Source organism: Chenopodium album, chromosome 12, assembly GCF_948465745.1.
Source record: "Chenopodium album chromosome 12, dcCheAlbu1.1, whole genome shotgun sequence".
NCBI classification, from domain to species: Eukaryota; Viridiplantae; Streptophyta; class Magnoliopsida; order Caryophyllales; family Amaranthaceae; genus Chenopodium; species Chenopodium album.
Genome location: NC_137845.1, coordinates 14911959 through 14931950, shown reverse-complemented (window position 1 = coordinate 14931950; position 19992 = coordinate 14911959). Strand labels below are relative to the sequence as shown.

The window sequence follows — 19992 nt, the reverse complement described above, 5'->3', positions numbered from 1 at the left end:
GCTTGATGTGTGGCGGTTTCGGCTTCCGTCGTCTGCGCGCCCGGAGCTTGCTACCGCGGTTTATGCTCGTGGGGAGCTTGTTGTGATTGTGCCTAAGAATGGGTGGGGTGAGATGGATAGGAGGGGTGGTGATTGTAAAGGTGGGTTTAAGGGTAATATGGGTAATCTTATTATTGTTCAATAATGGGCTTGTTATGGACTACGGAATTCTATTATGTAATCGGGTGTACCTAGAGCAGGTGTAAGCTAATCGCTCTCACTTGTAAATGAAATGATCTAGGTTTATGTCATCTAAATTTTTTTGATGAAGTAGAAGGTAGAACTACCAAGTTTAAATTCCTTCATTTTATTGTATGTGCCTTAAATGAAGTTGAATATAGAACAACAATTTTCTTACTTTTTGCCCCTTTATATTTTTCCAACAGTTTTTCTTCTCAAGGAAAGATACAAATACACAATTACTTCGTAATGAGGTTTAGATTTTACTGTAGAAGCAAATTAAAGTTGGTTAGTAAATTACTCAGTACCGTAGTACATTAAAATAATGGGTGGAACCTCTAACTTAATCTATATAACAATTCTTTCAAAAAAAAAAAAAAATCTATATAATAATCAACTACGTTTCAAGGTTAGTATGCATTAGGAGTTTTTCTCCCAAGGTGAAATTTTTGTTTTTGAGGGTAAGATGGAGAGAGAAAATAGGAATGCATTTGATGAGAAAATAGATAGCAAGAAATGACAATTTGAAAAAGGAAAGAAAATATTAGTTGTAAATAATATATACCATCTAGAAAATATTAGTTGTAAATAATATATACCATCTATTTTTGGCAAAAGTTGCAAAAAATATGAAATGAGGGCATATATACACTTGAATACAAGATGCACGGATGCACCCGAGGAGGGTTTCCTAAAGTCCTAATGTTCTAAAAAGTTCCAAGGCTTCTAAGAAAATAGGATAGTATTGTTCTAGATAATTTATGCACTACATTTAAGGAGAATACATGTTTGCTACCTTCCTGAGTCCTAACTTTAAGTCCTAATGTTGGCTTATAGCCTACCTTCCTGAGTCGTCGATTTCATCCAAACACACTGATGTTTTCGCAACAATGTCAAGGAGAATATGTGTTTACAACTTCAAAATTAAATTTGTGGAATACATTACATTGCATAACCTAATCAGTCTATAATCTTAAGCCAGACACAAAGTTGATTACCAAATTGTTTATTTCCCTACATAATCAACGACATTTACACAAACAATATTAACTAATCCTGTGATGGAATGCATACAGCTGCCTGAAAAATTGCATCAGTCCTTATCTCAATGAAAATTTCTAACATACTTCTTACTCCGTATTTAAATTCAACCAGGAAGAAGGCAAAGTAATCTGGGTGTATAATTAAACAAATAAAAAGGAAATAAGAAGGCAGTACTTAGCTCTGAATAACATTCAATAATAAAGCATTTTTTAACACCAGAAATGATAAAAGATAATGATATGAAATAATGAGGACAAAAATGTACTAAAAGGTAGGTATATTCAAAGTAAAATAAGGTTAAACTGATGTTGTCGACAAATTTTCCTACAGTTTCATAAGAAAAGTCTGAAATGAAAATCTTACAACATAATCAGGTCCTAGGCAAAGACAGCCTACTGACAAGAAATAATTAAACATTCCACCAAAAAAAAAAAAAGACTCAGACCATCCCAAAGATTACCCACTGTGACATGTAACTCGTTATGAGCCATTAATGTACGTCAATTGACTACATAAGTGGCTAATCTTTTTAATACGGAGGGAGTAGAAATGATGAAAAAGCATCAAGAAACAAGCACAAAAGTACATGTGACTGATGTGTGTATACAAACACGAAAGAAGGGTATAAAAGAAGAGAGTAGTTTCAAAGGCAGATGTGACATTTGTTTAATCATCCAAAATTTTTTCAACAGCAATATGAACAAAGTCCTTCGAGTAGGAACTCATTGGTGGAATCTCACCTTCTTCCTGGGATTGAAGAACAGAAAAAGAAGAGATGACAGAGTTGAAGTTGGTGTGAATGCAGGTATCAGTCTTTGCGATCCAGATCAAAGTGTTCTTTTAGAATTTCTTTGGGAGTCTTTCCAAATCCATTGGCAACCTTTTCCATATCTCTGAGTTTGCTGAGCTCACGTTTAATATGCTCTTCTCTGGCTGCAATAGATCTGAGCAAAGCATCACGGTCCTTTGATGGTGAAGGTCGTAATAGTTCTAGCTTATCCTTGTAAACTTGTTGATAGAGGCTAAAAAGGTGATCTTTTTGAGCATGAAGCCTATCATGAGCAATACTAAATTCATAGTCTTGCGACCTTTTAAGTTCCTGAAGAACTTGAGTAATTTCCTCCTCCAATTTCAGATACCCATTTTGATACAAAAGATCATCTTCACCTAGGTCTGAGCATGCAGAGTTAGAATGATCCAGACCATCCAGTTGTCCTGCTCCTGCAAATGGAAAAGGAAAGATATCTCTATTTAACAGAAAAGGTATTTCACTGTCAACTTCTTTGAGCTCTAACAACTCACCATTCTCGTCATAGGAGCTGAAATGATAATGAATTTGAGATATAGATTCACCTGTGGGAATAGGTAAAATGTCCACTTCCACTTTCCAGACATCTTCCATATCATTCCCAACTTTTAGCTGTTGTCGGAACAGTATAGTCAGCTAAAGCAGCAACTTGCAAGTCAAAAGAGAAACGAAACACCCCCCCCCCCCCAAAAAAAAAAAAATTAAAAATAAGAAGTTTCCCAACAAATAATACTCGCCTTTTGCAAAATGGATTCGATACGATTCAGCAGTTTTTGTGAACCTTTTTTCTGTGATCCTCGCAAAACACAGGCACCAACACTTAACATCTTGTCGATCTCATTCTGAGATTCAATAGATTCACATGTCTTCAAAAGCCTTGTGATATGCTTAGTCAAATCAGTCCGTGTATCACAACGCCGACAATAGTATTCAGTGTCTAGCCCGACACTTCCTCCAACTGTCCCAGCCATATACGATCTGAGAGCACAGTTAATATGAGCCGCATGACCACATATTATACCATCACTTACTGTTGCCTCACATCTGATAAAACTGTAGCCACCAGAGGCTATATCTATGGTTTTGCAACATAGTATACAACAACACTCCCGACAAAAACTAGGTTCACTGCAGCAAATTTCACAAGATTGGGTAGCTGCAGGAGACATCTGATCTTCCAGAAGACTAGAACAAAAACTGTTACCAGCCTTACAACCCACAGCACCAGGAGGCAAATTAGAGGGAGACTGCGCTGCCATCTCTTCAGATGATATGCGGAAAGAACCATGTTCATCTTCAAAACAAAAATCAACACAATGTTAAACAATGAACAGAAATTAACTTTTATAGCCCAAAAGTTAAAATGCTTCCACCAGTGATAGTCAGAAATTTAGAATGTGTACTATCTACAAAACCAAGCCAAAGTACAGAATCCTTAATTTTAAAAAGTACCATAACAAGTTTATGATTCATATCTACATCATAATTCAAACATCATATCAACTACCTAGAATACCATAAATGGGGTATATGGATCATAAATCAAATCTTGAACTCAAATCAGACAATTTAAGAAATTTTAGGAGTTGAAATGAAGATATCTCAAAAGGCTCTCCATCTGTTTCAAGATGCAAGAAGCTGATGTTTCTATTGTGTTTTAGAGTTTCTACAGAAAGGAGTCTTATCTTTCGAAATCCTTCTATGATTGAACTTTGGCATCAAGTCTTTAGTTGATTTAAATGTACTTGATATGTTTATATATTTTGGTGAGCAAAGATACTTCTCTTTATCTCCCTTGCTGGGAAGTTGCATATTAGTTGCAACAACAATACTTTTGGCAATGGTCCCTCTTTATCAGAGTTATCACATGGGACAAGCTTTTTATCTCTCTCTTCTTTCCAAAAATAAATTTTGAAACCTTGTATGTTTCAATTATAAAACATGAAGTTTCAGTTTTGAAGAATCCCCAAAATCTAATGTTAAGAGTCGTGTGTGGGGCACGAGGAAATCAAATTAAACACTACCATTCCAAAATCGGGAAAATCACTGATGCAAAGGTAGCGTTAGCATAAGGTGAGTGTGCAGTAAAAATGAAGTGACATTAAATAGATATGACTACAATATGATAATGAGTGAGCTGCATATTGATGGTGACTTATAATAGAGATGGGGAGACTTAATATGGAGTACCTGATCCATTTTATTGTATATCCCATTTTTACAAACCTATATTTAAATATCAAGAGAAGTTATCATAATGTTTTAATGTTCTCTTCTTCAACGCTGAAGATATATGTCCTTTTGAGGCACACTAATGAGTAATGATATATAACACCTTTATCGAAACAGTAAATACCTCTAAACTGGAGCTCCAGAAGCTAGTTAAACTCTCATACTGCATGAGATCTGAATATGTATGATCACTATTCTTACCATTAAAGACACTGGCAGGATTCAGCCTCCAGCACAAAATGTTCAGCTATGAAAGTGAATCTATTGCTGGCTCTTAATTAATTTGTGTACTGTTATGAAAGATACACATTTGGTCATTAAAAACAATTTGAACATGCAATAATCAAATTAATGCCAGCCACAGTTTAAACCAACCTATATCTCAAAATTATGAAGTTAAAGAGGAATCTGGATATGTCAAATTTATTTCAAGAACATGTACTAACTAAAGCTCAAAACATTATCCTATCAACTAGCATATTGATGACTGAATCAAGCTTAACATGATAGCACTGAAAGATCAGTGCAAAAGACAGAACACAATTGAAGATTTTGAATTTGGATAGAAGAGAGAGAGGAGATAAACTATATATTTGACCATTTTACTTTGTATATAGTAGTTTTGAAACATTATCAACACTCCTCTCCAACACATTTGATCAAACGTCCAATTTTCTTTATAGGGTATCCACTTATTCAAACCAAGAATATCTTAAATAATGAAACTTCAGAGCAGATTGTAAGAATTTTTTTTTTTTTTTTTTCTTTTGGCAAGTAATAGAAATAAGAAAAGTAGCATGGCAATACAGAGCAGCCTACAGAACTCAAGGCAAAATAAGTTCTGATATGTTTAAAATGCTACTCAGTTCACTTCAAAAAAGTTCGAACTGAATTATTCAAATAAGTAGACAAAACAAGTCCTGATAAGTTCAAATAAGTCAACATAAGTTGAACAAAACACACCTTAAAAGATAGGGGTATGTTCTATTCAACTTATTTTGACTTATTTAGACTTACCTGAGCTTATTTGACTTATTGAGACTTAGCTAAACTCCTTTTTGAATGGGAAGAACTAATTTTAACTTTCTGAATTCAATTAGAGCTTATTTTGACAATTCAGAACTTATTGGAATCCGTTGTAGTTGTGAATTACGTAGTAGCTTATAACTTCCTCTTTTTTTTTGGTTGTTCCATTTTGACTTGGCACATTTACACACACACAACTTTGACCCTTAATATCTTTGATTGTGTGATCATAAAAATTATATATATTGAAAATATATATATTAATACGAATTTAACAAGACCCAACATAGCTATGTTTTACATTATGTATAATTAGCAAATGATGGCCAAAGTGAAGCAGGTGAATAGTGTTGGAAGCCAAAATGGAACAACTAATTAAGGAATATAGCTTATCACATCGTATAACGGTATAAGAACTTAATTTCTTATCTGAATTTATTTGATCTTTAACCAATCTAAATTATTTGAACTCATTTAATTTTATTCCAGATATTATAGACTTAAAGTCTTTCTCCTTTAAATTAATTGCCAAGTTTTTCTAAAATTATGAGGACCGTGTTCACATGGATGTGTTCCAACTTCCAACTCAGGGCTTAGGATTGGACTAGTACAAATTTACAATTACCCGTCAGATTTCCGAAGCAATGCTAATAGGATTCAAACTAGAATGCAATAGAGGGGGTCAGAGCCGTCTGACTACTTCCACAAAGATAAAGACATAGCCTACTTCACAATAGATAAGAAGTATTCGTATAAAGTAGGGATAGTAAGACATTTAATACAGCCTATTGTACTCTTTCGACATTATTAAAATGGAACATAGTTGAAATACTGATATCAACAACACGAAATCAGTAGGTGTCGCATATAGTTAAAAATATAATTAGGCATCAAGGGAGATAATTGTTTCTAACTGTAGACCTAGGAATATTTCACTACTTCATCAAAAAGTAGTAGTATATGATCAAATTTACATTTTAAAAGAAGCTTGTAAGTTTTAAATACCCCTTTTGGACTTCAATGAATGTATATGCACATGCTTTCTCTCTATCTCTCTCCTCATCACATGGGTCCTTATCTTTATTTCTCTCTATCTCTCATCTTAAATTCCGTGTCTTCCCCTTGTTGCAATATTAGGGGAACGGAGGAAGTAATTGTTTAAAATTCTAAAGAGTAACTCAAATACTCAATAAACAAATAATTGCTTAAAAAGCAAGTATAACAATAAAAAAACTTAAACAAATGTCTTCTTATAATTTCTTTTCAAAACTCTACTAGGGAGTATATAATAACAAGAACTAATGCTTTCATCACATCAGCAATACCAAGTAATATTAATGAGACAATGAGTAAAATTGTACCACCAAAGACAGCATAGAAGAATCCTATCAAGCTAGCATTTAGTACACAACATCCTTGGATGAAGATTGACTTACTGCTTGTTTGATTGACATAAAAAGGTCTGGGAAGTGGAAAGCTATGGGTAATTGGTTGACAAAAAATATAGGAAGTGCGCTAGAAGTTCAGTATACCACAAAGTAGAGAAAGTTGTTCCCCTAGACCTCCCTTAGGTAAGTGGAAGTTCCTATTTACTTCCCATGATCAACCAAACAATTTTGGCACTTGCTAAGAAATGAAACTACTTGGACACACACTTTTACTACTTCCTACATTCAACCAAATGACCACCTAGTATCTGCTACCGAAACCAAGTAGCAATAATCTGAAATTATTATTTGCATGCTCACCAAAGAAATAGGTTAAAAATTAAACCCAAAGAGACCCATAGAAAAGGAGCATATAACAAAAAATGGTGCACCTCTAGGTAAAAGGACATATATGTGATTGGCTAAAAGAATATTACTACCAATTCCAAGTGCTCATTTACTGAGATAAAATGCTGACCTTTCAACAAGTATGCCTGCTTTGAAGGAATCTTCCAACTAAAAGACGAAAAGAAAGCATTGACATTAGAACCAGGGAACCTTGCTCGAACATATTGTTCGACTGAAAGCTTGCTTGCGAAACCATCCCTCTTGCGCCTAGATTTCTGGAAACGCAAAGGAAGATACAAGTATCTGTCAAGATAATATCCAGAAGCAGCTACTCTTTTGCCAACCCTCCAACCCCATATATCACCAGGGCTTGGCCAGTTTACAGGGGCATATGGAAGACCCTCTCCGCCTTCCTGTGGCAATACCGGCCAAAGAAGCAAACCATTTTCCCTTATCTCAGTCATACACCCATTGCTAGCGTCAGCAATATCAACATCCATCAACTCCTCTCCATGTCCCGAGGCATCTTCTTTTTCACAAGTCATCTTGATACTGTGAATAATACTTTACCTAATTCTGCAAGAATCTAAGTTAATTTTAAAGCATCAAATAACCATTCAAATCAGTCATTTATTATTCATCTTCAAAATCCTAGCACATAACTCACATTATTTTAAAAAGCTAATCGACACACGAAAATTCGTGTGCGTGGATATACCAGGCTCGATTCTCTGTTTTTTCTTTTCAAATGGAATGTTTTTTTTTTCCAGATGATACTCCCTCTGTCCCTTTATTACATGTCTGCATTCCTTTTTGAGGTGACCAAGATTAAGTGTCTGTTTCTATTTACAATATTATTCTCTTTTTAATAATTTGTCCCCCTTTTTCTTTTTCTTTTTTGTACTTTAATAACAATTCCCAATACTTTCTCTTTCTTAATTCCCAACCACTTTTTCTTTCCCACATGCATATTTATACTCCCAGTTATTAGCTTTAAGTAATATTTAACTTTTTTAATTCCCGTGCAAAATGAGAAATAGGCATGTAATAAAAAGACGGATGAAGTAGTTTTTTTTAGGTGGTAGTCATTTATTGTTTAAAAAAAAAAAAAGAATTGTAGCTTTTATTTCAAAAAATAAATAAATAAATAAAATAAAATTAAGAGGGGTATTCTGAGAAAGTAAAATTTATCACTCAAAACCCTTTTCACTTTTTATATATATAGGATAGGATATTGAGTAAATATTATCATTTACAATAATGGTCACTTATTAAATAAAATGTTAGAAAATCCGTTTTGACGAGATGATTGTAAATCAAGGAAATTAACACCAGGCCCGTCCCTGAGGCAGGGCAGGAGGGCGGCCGCCCTAGGCCCAGGGTAAAGAGATTTGATTTCATATTGAATTATCTCGAAAAATACATAATTTTAGGGATATTTGATTCAATAATCTCATAATTTTTTTATCTTTTGGATTGATGTTTGATAATCTAAGAATTTACGAACCCTAAACTTAAAGCACTGATAATTAAATTAATATAAACCCTAGATTGTGAAATTGATATGATGATGACAACAACAGACAACCAACTTACCTTAGAAGCTGCTTCAATGGGGGATACAACAACGGAGAACGCTTCAATGGAGAACGTTGAGTGCGCTTCAACTAATAACTGAGAGTCTGAGAGAGGTAGGAAATTGGAACGGAGGGCCTTTAAAACCCATGACCCGCCATAGTTATAATTATTGGGTTAGATCCGTCTCATAAATAAATGGGCGGGTCTTTATATCATCAATAATCATTAATCAATATAATATATATATATATATATATATAGGGAAACTTGTTCCGTGACACGTAAGATTTAATTTTCTTACTGCGCCATGTAGGATAATAAATTTTAGTGGTAACTAATTAAATACAAGATTATTAATTTCTTTTAGAATTTAATAATTTAAATTTCACGTAAGCAAAATTGGCGAATGATATTTTCCAGTTTAAATTAATTAAATATAAAATATTATCTTTTGATATTAGAAATTTTATCTAAATATGTAACAAATTTTAGCACATAAATACAAAAAAAAAATATTTTTAAAAATTCAAACAAACCGTGCATCACACGGACTCCATCTAGTAAATATAAAAAGTTGACTTAAATAATTTTTATCCTGGTGTGTCCAATAATTTTTTATTTTTTATTTTTATTTTTTTCCTTTTAGAAAATCTTTTATAAGTAAAGTTTAAAGAGGTAAAAAAAAAAAGTTGACTTAAATATAAACAACGACCTAAATTGTACTAATAAATTAATTATTGTCTAAATCTTTAACTATAGAAAGAATAAAAAAAAACAATCACATCTTCAGGAAAATGTCATATAGATTATCAACATAAGATTTTTAACAATATTTTTTTTTTAATTTCCTTCTAGAAAAAATCTTTTATAAATAACGACTTTAATTGTAATAAATTAGTTATTGTCTAAATCTTTAATTATAGAAAGAATAAAAAACAATCACATCTTTAGGAAAATAAAATATAGATTATCAACATAAGATTTTTATTAATTATTTTTGCTAAGCAATTTACCTTGATGATCAATATCTACGTAGAAAAAATCAATGACCGACTATTTATAGCTATATACTAAACTAGTTTTGTGCCCGTGCGATGCCCGGGTTGTTTATTAAATTTAAATATAAATTTTTAATCTATATGTCAAATTTTAAAATATATCATTAATACAAAATTAGTTAGGAATTGATGTGCTTTTGTGACGATTTGCTATGTAGTAGGCATGGAATGACTAATAATAATGTTGGTGGAAATGTTCGATTTAATACATTAAAAAAAATAAAAAAAATTAGCAAAACATAAATTAAATAAAATAAATGTTCAAAGTCCGTTGGGTTGACCCGAACCCAAAACTTTGGGCAAGGGTAGAACATTTCTTGACTTGTAACCTGAAAGTGACCCAATCCGAGATGACTCATGACCCGACCCTAATTGACAGGTCTATGTAGTAATAAAATTCTATTATATTGTAAAGTATATTATTTTAACCGATTAGTATATATTATAAATGGATGTTTTACGCTTTAAACTACTTCCTTCGCTCCAAAAAATAATATGATATAAAACAATAAATTTATATGATAATTTTTGAGAATCAAAATCTAATTATTTTTTTGAATTAAATAATAATTTAATTTGTACATCTGAAATATTGGTATTTTATTGAAAATAAAACTCTAAACTAACAATTTTATACTAAAATTCTATCCAAATAGAATTCTAAACTAACCTTTTTTATCTTATGAAGTCTATTTAAATCTATCCAACGTGGCGCAGCGAAAGTTGAAACGCCAAGTGTCGCTGCCTCCTGACCTGACTAAAAGTTTAGCTTTATATATTAGTTATATATGATATGATGAGAAACCAGAAATGACATGTGTCATCCATTTGTTAAAAAAATTTCCTCCAAAGCTTTTTCTTTAATTTTTTTTTTAATTTTGTTTTTCCTAGAGAATATTTAATATGGAGTATTATACTGTAATTAATCCGTTCCTATGAAGTAAGTATATTTTATTTATACACATTCCACAAATATATTACTCTTTTATTTAATACGAGTACTATATACCTTACAATAATATTTTTCTATATATAACTTTTTGATGTATGTAATTCATAATTATTTTTATTAGTTGTGTATGTAATACTCCTTAAGTTTTAGTGTATTTATTTAGTATGATATGATTTTCTTTTTATTTTGTAATTACAAAACTTTCATTTTATTTTGCAATTATATTTAAATTTTTATAATTAGACACAATATTAAACTAATGATAAATAGTAGAAATTAACGTGCATAGCACGAGATCTAACCTAGTGATCGACTAATTATGAGACAGGTGGACTTTAAAGGTTTTAAGTAAACATGTTTTAAATATTTTTAAATATTTCCATACACCAAAGCTTGTATCAATTCTTTGTAAGTTTTTTAGATTTTTTTTTATAAAAAAAAAAAATAAAAAAAAAACCCAACTAAAAACTACATTTAAATATTATATCTCTCTCCTCTCATGGTCCTCACCCAAACCCGCTATTACATATTTCCTCTCACATTCATTACTTTTCAATAAATTATTAACCCCATTATCTTTCTTTTACAATTTTTTAATACTCCAACCACCTCACTCACCTCTTATTTTATTTAAGTCAATTAGATTGCCTAAAACTATGTGTCGGTCAAACTGTAACACAGTGCAAGATTTTTTCAACGATCATAGCTTTGATGAAGGAAACCCTAATTTGATTCAATTTTATGTATTTGTTAATTTAGATTTCATTTGTAGATGTCGGATGGTTTTTTATTAATGAATTGATTTATTTCAAAAAAAAAAAAAAAAAAAAAAAAAAAAAAACTATGTGTCGGTCAAACTGTAACTCTTATTAAAACACGGAGGAAGTAATTAAACTGAGTTTACAACAAACGAAAGGACAGTAAAGTAATATAAGTTACTATTGGCATAAGAAGCCCTTACACTATACTAATTAAGGTCATTAACGATATTTACCTTTAAGCTATTACAACGAGTGAGGACAACGCATATAAGATTTACCAATATACATTTAAACATGCGATGGGACTATAGAACGGGGGAAGTTGGTAATGATGTTTCGTGTTGTGAAAGGTATTTTCTAACATATAATTAAAAGTCTATAAATGTTACTGAAATGACGGAGACAACCAAAATGAGTATGCCTTACCCAAAGGGACCCCAATAATTCAAATGGATAAAATCCTCTTGAGATCTATGCTGCATACATGTCAATCACATTTCTTTGCAATCTGACAAAACCATATCTTATACTCCCTCCGTTTTTAAATACTTGCTCCATTTCTCCATGCGCGGAGTTTTAGGAGAAATTGGAGAAAGTATAAAATATGAGGGTAATGGGGTAGGTGGAAGAATAAAAAATTGTAAAACACAAAATTAGTTGAGAGAATTAGTGGAGAGAGAACATGAAATTAATAAAATATGACTAATGGTGGGTCCACTAGGTGAGAGAAATTAATTAAATATTGTAAAAGCTTTCCAAATAAGGAAATGGAGCAAATATTTAAAAACGGCCGAAAAAGGAAAGTGGAGCAAGTATTTAAAAACGGAAGGAGTACTTCCTCCGTCCCATAATATAGTTCCTATTATGTTTTTTTCACGGTATTTAAGAAATGGGAGGAGAAGTGAAAAAAGCTAGACAAAAGTTAGACAAAATTACAAGGCAAGTGGATAATTTAAGGGAAAAAAAGTAAAAAATACAATTATAAACAAAAGTTAGAGAGATAAAGTGAAAAAAGTACAATGCAACTGGATAAGTTAAAGGTTAAATTAGGAAGTTCAATGAATAAAGTAAAAAAAAGGGTATAATGGTCTTTACATAGTATTTAAAATAGAAAAAGGAAAAACATTTTGGGTCTCTAAAATAGGAAAATAGAAAATATATTGTGGGACTGTAGGAGTATATATTCTTATACAAGGTCATGATGTTGTAATGACTTTTACTGTTATCACATACAAATGGGTTTAACAACACCTATTACCATCCTCCTTCAACAAGGGTTTATGTAAATTTGAAATTGAAATTTTGCTACATCTCCAAACAAACATAAGTAACACCACTTCCATTAAAGAAACACATTTTTATTAAAACTAAAGAGATTAAAAAGGCAATTCCAAGAGTCAAACGACTCCATTTCATCCTCCAATTAACCCTGAATTCGACTTGTCTTCGCTTTTTGATCTATTATATTGGGTGCTTCCAATATCTAAATTTTATTTTTTAGAAAAATCCACTTTAATTTATTAATCCGAACTTTCAGCGATTTACTCTCAATAATCCCAACTTACATTTATTAGGGAGCACTATGAACTTTTGGGTTGATTTTCTTCCACTATAAAGAAAGGGTGATTTTTATTTTGTAAAAGCCATGTGTGATGTGTCGCAACATAATTGGTCCAAATTTTAAAAATAATTAAAAAAATCTTCCCAGCTAGTGTAGACACCCAAATGTGTCTCCCCAAAACCAAACCCAGTGATGAATACCTTTTGCATCGAACGATTATCGAATGAGGTGAAAGTGTGAAAAGTCAAGTGTTGCAGTTAGTTTTTATAAAAATTCTTTCTAGCTGTTTTCGAAAAACAACTCTATTTTATGAAAATAGCTAATCTAGTTTAGTTTGGTCCACGACAAGGGTCCAATAATAGTGTAGTTGGATGGGGCTTGCAAAGAGCTTTCCAACGATATATTATAAGCCCAATTCCGATGAATAATGAGGAAGTTATGGCCAAAACACTAAACTAGGCCCGGTTTGATCTTTACATGCGGCCCAATGATCTAGGGGAGGGCCTAATGATAATTATTATTCCTAAAGTTATTAGAATTAATTATAGTCTTCTAGAATTCTTTAGAAGGTTCTTTTAAATCCTAATAGAATTAGAATTAATAATTATATTTTGATAAAGTTTTATTTGGAATAAAATATTATTTTATGAAAAATACGATTTCGATTTTCATACGGACTTTACAAATCGATTTTGATTGATAAGTGGACTCCGTGTTTGAAAGCGCGTAGGAATCCAGGCTGTCGCCAAACGACAGGACTGTCGTTTGGCGACAGGCCTGTCGCCACGCGACAGAGCTTGTCGCCAAGCGACAAAGTCGGTTTGCAGCGACAGCGTGGTGTTTTATTCCTTTTCAAATTCTACCTATTTCCGGACTGTTTTCTTATAAATAGGGTCCTAAACCTCTGTTTTTATTCATCTAAAATTCACAATCATAATCAACAATCCACAATCATCAATCATCTATTCTCTCTATGCTCTCATCTCTCTAGCTTTTCATAAACAAAATTCCGCATTCACGAGATCTAGAAACACCTAGCCAAGTTCGAAGTTACCTTCGCCCTAGACGTGAAAGGTTATAATTTTCGAGGGTTTGGTCCCTAATCTCTTTTTAATCTTTATTTAATTTGATTGTTTTGATTTTATATTTTCCTTGAAGTTACTAACGCGTGTATTTTGTTATTAGAAAGAGGTACGAGGCATCAAAGTATGTAATCTTATTGCTCTATTCTTGTAGAAAGCATGTTTAAATTTGTTTAATTCCTAGTATCATGTTAGGATGTTTTTATTGCTTTCTAGTAGCATGTTTAGGGTGCCTTTTACTTTTTTCTAATATCATGTTAGGGCTAAAGCTTTGATTTTTATTGCTTAGTGACATGCTAGGGTTTGTTATTAATCATGTTAGTATCATGCCTAGGATCTTGCTATTATTATGCTTTAGCGTTGACGTGATTATTTTAATTATGATTGATTATAATAATTATTATGATGATTGTTATTATGTTGCTTGATGATTATTGTTATTACTTGATCACACCTTTTATGCATGTTTAAAGGGAATTTGTACTTGTAATCACGCTTAATAAGATAATTAATAATCTTGTTTAGGGTTAATATGATTATAATTCAAGTGATCGCCAATAATAGTTTTTTTTGTGCATTAAATTCAACCAACATAGATAAACAGGTTAGGGTTAACCTATTGATTGCATGTTAGTTAGAAAGCGCACATGAATACGAGAAGAATGAAGTAGAGGCCTATTTAGGACAGGTTCAATCTCTTTTAGGTTGGATTTGTATCTTCATCCTCGAACCCTATTTGGTTCAAGACCTTTTGGAGTTGACGATCTCCTGGATCGTTAAGGGGTGTAATCTTCACCTTGTGAACGGTTTACAAGTTCCTAAAACTTGTTCGCGACTCTTTTGCTCTAGCTTCCTTCCCTTTGGACGCAACCATGCTTAAGTGTATGATCACAGTGGGGTTCAAGTTTGGGTTAATGGCTTGAAATATTCCCTACAGCTAGCCACCATCCTTCCCCCCTTAGCCCCAAACCCCAGCCCGACCGAAATTCGACCGCCCGCCTCCCCTAACAACCGATAACAGCCGGTCGGCCCCTCCTTACCCCTAAAACCACTCAGTGACCCACCCACACCATCAAAACCACCCCCCTTCCCCAAAATAGCCCCTCCCTTCTCAAGTCGATGAAACCACCCCTCCTCCCTTCCCTCGTTGAAACGGCCGATTTTTGAGCTCCCTCAAGTGGAGATTATTGCCAAGAAATTAAATGTAGTTGTGTTACTCAAGTTTTTTGTAGTAGATTTTTATAGATTTTTTTTATAAAAAAAATAAATAAATAAATGGTAGTTGTTCTCAAAGTAGTCATTACAATGGTAGTTGTTGGTAAAATTTTCTTAAATTTTGACAAAATTACACTATATCTAAAGTATAATACTCCCTTCGTCCCTTTTTATTGGATACGTTTTAACTTTTACACGTTTGTCAATACACCCATTTGATTATTATTCATTACATACTTTTTAAAATTATAACGATTGAATATTAATAGAGTATTCGTTGAGACAAATCAAACATGATCCTTTTACTTTTGTGAGTAAATTTGAAGATTATCTAATTCTCCCTCTATCCCAGAAACATGACACAGTCAACATTGCACACATGTCAATGCACTATTTTAACTTTATTGTATATAATTAAATATTAATAAAAATTATTTTAAAAATTATATTTTGAAACTTTATGTATATACCAATTTAACAACGTATTTTATGATAAAATATGTTTTTATTATGTTAGTAAAAAATTATGATTAAAACTAATACATGAATAGTGAAAAAAGTCTAATGTCTCATATATTTTGGGACGGAAGGAGTATTATGAATAATGTTTAAAATCTAAACATAACCAATAAAAAGAAGCGGGTGAAGTATTATGAATAGTATTTAAAATCTGATAATAACCAATAAAAATAAACGGAGTAATACCTTACAAAATTAATCATCCTAAATGTTTAGGGTAAAAATACCCCAGGTACGTGGCCCAATCTCATAGTGACACGTGGCCCAATAAGAAGGCGACACGTGGCCCTATGAGAGTGTGACACGTGTCCACCTGACAGGGTGACACATGTCAGCTATCTTTAAATACACAATACAACATCAGAAAGAGAAAAAGGCCCTGATTACATCAGGCCCAAATCCCGAGAAACCCTTGAAAGCCGTAAAACGGCGCCCCCCATGACACGTGGCGACCCCTGATTGCGCAGCCAATCACGTCACGACATTCTAGGGTACAAACCCTAGAGGGGCACATGTTCCCACCCCTATAAATACCCCAATCATTTATGATGGGAAGGGTGGATTACGACATAACATAAATATAGAGCATTAAAAAGCTCCAACTTCTCTCTACTTTCTCTCTCTAGCTTTTCCGATTTCCGATCACTAACTTGATCGTCGGAGGCGAATATTCCGATCACCGGAATATTCGTTGTTTTTGCAGGTGTCCGAGTCTCATTGTCAGTAGAGCGTGACCAGTATCCGAGGAGATCACAAAAAACCCCGAAACATTTGGCGCCATCTGTGGGGATACTCGTCCGTTATGGCAATAGATGGTCAGACACCTAATTCTGGTCCTCGTCCAGGCGAGGACGGATATGTAGAAGACATACGTACTACCATACATTCAAGCAATCCTTTGACTGCCTCATTTGAAGAGGCCGAACAACCTCCTGTTACCCCAGTTACCCTAATGGCCGAGCTGACTAAGCTCCGCAAAGAGTTGGCCACTAACCAGCAAAAGGGGGGAAGAGGTACTTCCAAGAAAACACACAACAAGACCAATGCAACTGATGCTGGTAATACCCCATTCCGTCGTCCGCATGGAAGGTCTCCCCGAGTCCCAGGGACCAACCTCTCTAGCCTATTGGCGAAAACACAGTTGGCTGGGGGGAGGGGCAGACAGCCGAAAAGAGTTGAGACTGAGCCGTCACAGCATTTCAAAGACGCAAGGGATTACATTCGGCACAGGCAAAGGGAGAGGGCCGCATATTCTGACACGGCCTCTACCCCAACCATGCCGGATGAAGCCTCCAACCAATCTTTCTCTCAATACACCAACACGGCCGTCTCCAGCAGAAGTCAAGCCGCTCATACCATTACTCCCAGACCAATTCAGCCATCACAATATCAGCCCCCTCAAGTACTCAATGGGTTGATACAACCAACTCCCCAAGTCTTTGGGCAATATGGGCCGTATGGCCAGGTGTTCGGCCAGGCTCCCTACCTGGCTGGAACGTCCGCGCAGCCTCAGCCCATTGATTGGCAGATGCGTTTGTTGAATTTGGGAGATAAGCCGCCTCCGTTTTCGCAAGACATACTAACGTCCCCTCCACCAGCAAAAGTGAAGAGTGTATTAGTTGGTGCCTATGATGGTACGGGCAACCCAGAGGAGCATATTACCTCGTACAGGAATTTGATGTACTTCACTACAAGAAATTCGACTTTGGGCAACGACTAAAGTCGAAGCCCAAAACCAATATCTCGTCGCCCAAAGTCTTGGGCGACGAATTCGGTCAAGACATGGGTCCGAAGCCCAAAGGTCGAAGCCCATTACATATTGGGCGACGAATTTGTATTTCGTTGCACAAAGGTAATTTTGTGCAACGATCAAGTTAGTTGCCTATGTGCTGTTCAGTTCGTCGCCCATAATATTTTGGGCGACGAACAAGTTCGTTGCCCTATCCTTAATAAGTTGGGCGACAAAGTATTTTTCGTTGCCCATACTGTTTTGGGCAACGAACTTATTCGACGCCCATCTTGCCCCAATACGTGTCATGTCGTTGCCCATTGTTATTAGTTTGCTCTGCACTTTCTCCATGACTCACCCATGGTTTATAACTTTGATCAATGTCATATACTAGTAAGTGACATTGCATATTTTTACGATTTTGAGACAAAACCAATCTACAATTAAGACAAGGACATTTCAACATTGTTTCACCACTTTTTCCCCTAAAAGCAAACTGTAGAAATTCATTTACACCAGCTATGTACTTCGGTTGTTTTCTATCCTTTACACCATTATGATTCATCCAACTTCGATCCATATTCGTTCTTAAAAACAATAAAGATAATTAGTTAAAAAATAATATTTTTTTATTTCTCAATAAGATTTAACTTTAAACATGAATTATATGTCATATATTTAAAAAGAATGGGAAACACAAGATTATCAAATGCATGAGTTAGAAGAATTGCAAAGAAGTGATATATTTAAAAAGAATGGGAAACAAGATTATCAAATGCATGAGTTAGAAGAATTGCAAAGAAATGACAATTCTAAGATACATTTATACTTTAACATGCATTTATATAATATGAAGAACAAATTTATATTCTGACTCATATTCATCTTAGGCAAAGCAAATTCCACTAATAAAATATGCTAGCAAACATACACTTAGTTATATGGTACATTGCTACTCTGATCAGAAAGGAGCAAAAGTCCTTTAGTTTAATCAAATTACACGAGTCATAGCTATAATTTAAATAGGTTATAAATAAAAAAAATAAAAAAAAAATTCCTTGCCTACCTCATAGAGCACGTGTATGATCATAACCCAAAAAAAGTTAGAAATTTCATATATTTATATTTATCAATAGATCCTAATACCAATTACAAACAACCCAAGGCGTAAATTAAACAATTCATGGTTTACTTAAATCAAACAAGATAACTTTTTTTTTTCAATTAAATTAAACAACCCAACGATCAGATATAGACTTGAACACTAGATCAGACTATTCAAACCCAATTTAATTTTCTTGAAAGTACAGTTAAACAAACTACACCAGTTAACTTGCACACTCACCAATAATTTGCTCAAACTATACTTCAATATTTTAAAGCTAGTTCTAATTGTATTCACCCCTGCCAATATACGCCTACTACTCTGTATATTAATTCTTGTTTGCACAACATGAAAAGTATAGCCTCTAATCATATTAATTTGCAAAATCTGATACATGCACACAAAAGAAATATTGAAATCTATACTTTTCCTTCTGAAATAAACACACATTAAAATTGACACCATATAATTAAATTTCTACGACACCCTAATTCCCTACTTTCCCAATCAAAACAAGTCAAACTCTCCAAATTACCAACAAATACAATCATATGCAGAAAATTTACTACCAACAATTGCTCCAAAATAACAACCAACAACAGAATTAGGTATATTCGTACTAATTATGCATCGTTTAAACAACCAGCGATTGATTGGGGATAATCAATTCACACAAAATTATAGGGATCAAATTACCCACAATTGAATCCAAGAACCAGAAAAACACCAAATTTAACCCTAAATATAAGGAAAAACAACTAAATTAAAGGCGTAAATTACCTGGGAAAAAGTGGATGACGCTATTGCTGTAAGTGTGTTGAGGCCGCCGGAAAAACCCACGCCAGTCTTGAGTTATCAGAGTAGCATCAGGAAATTGAGGTGACTCAGGTACTAGGGTTTAACTGACATTAAACTAGGAATTGAGGAAATATGAAGTGAAGTAGGAGTAGAATTATTTGGGCGAATTAGAGAAACCGCGAGACTCTTATGTGAACGTGGGAATTTTGCAAAATAGAAAATTAATTTCCGCCTTTTTTTTGGGTTTTGGGCGTCAAATGTATAAATATAACTAGTTGCCTTATTAGATTTGGGCAACGAAGAAGAAAACTAGTAGCCTGTACAATTATATTCGTAGCCCAAAGTAGATTTTGGGCTTCGACTTTATATTTCGTCGCACAATACACATATTTGTGCGACAAAATTAATTTAGATGCCCATTAAAAGTGTTTGGGCTACGGAGAAACATTTGGTCGCCCATGCTAAAATGACTCGTCGCCCAAACTCATTTTTGTTGTAGTGCTTGCAAAGTGTAGATGATGCTACATGGT

General features: G+C 33.6%; 1 protein-coding gene across 8 annotated transcripts; it reads right to left on the bottom strand.

The window, feature by feature from the left end:
* Positions 1-1528: 1528 nt before the first annotated feature.
* On the bottom strand, positions 1529-19676 carry LOC145570394 (uncharacterized). 8 transcript variants are annotated; one of them, XM_081629455.1, is made up of 7 exons: positions 19445-19676; positions 10411-10497; positions 8701-8817; positions 7235-7680; positions 2809-3365; positions 2566-2683; positions 1529-2484 (listed from the first exon to the last, which is right to left on the bottom strand). In XM_081629455.1, the coding sequence occupies exons 4-7, from the start codon at positions 7647-7649 to the stop codon at positions 2072-2074; spliced, it is 1503 nt and encodes a 500-aa protein (XP_081485581.1). In that variant the 5' UTR covers positions 7650-7680; positions 8701-8817; positions 10411-10497; positions 19445-19676; the 3' UTR covers positions 1529-2071. The 8 variants fall into 8 exon arrangements, with proteins under 8 accessions (XP_081485581.1, XP_081485582.1, XP_081485580.1 ...); XM_081629456.1 differs by having other exon boundaries at positions 10411-10493; XM_081629454.1 differs by lacking the exon at positions 10411-10497 and having other exon boundaries at positions 7235-7690.
* Positions 19677-19992: the final 316 nt, after the last annotated feature.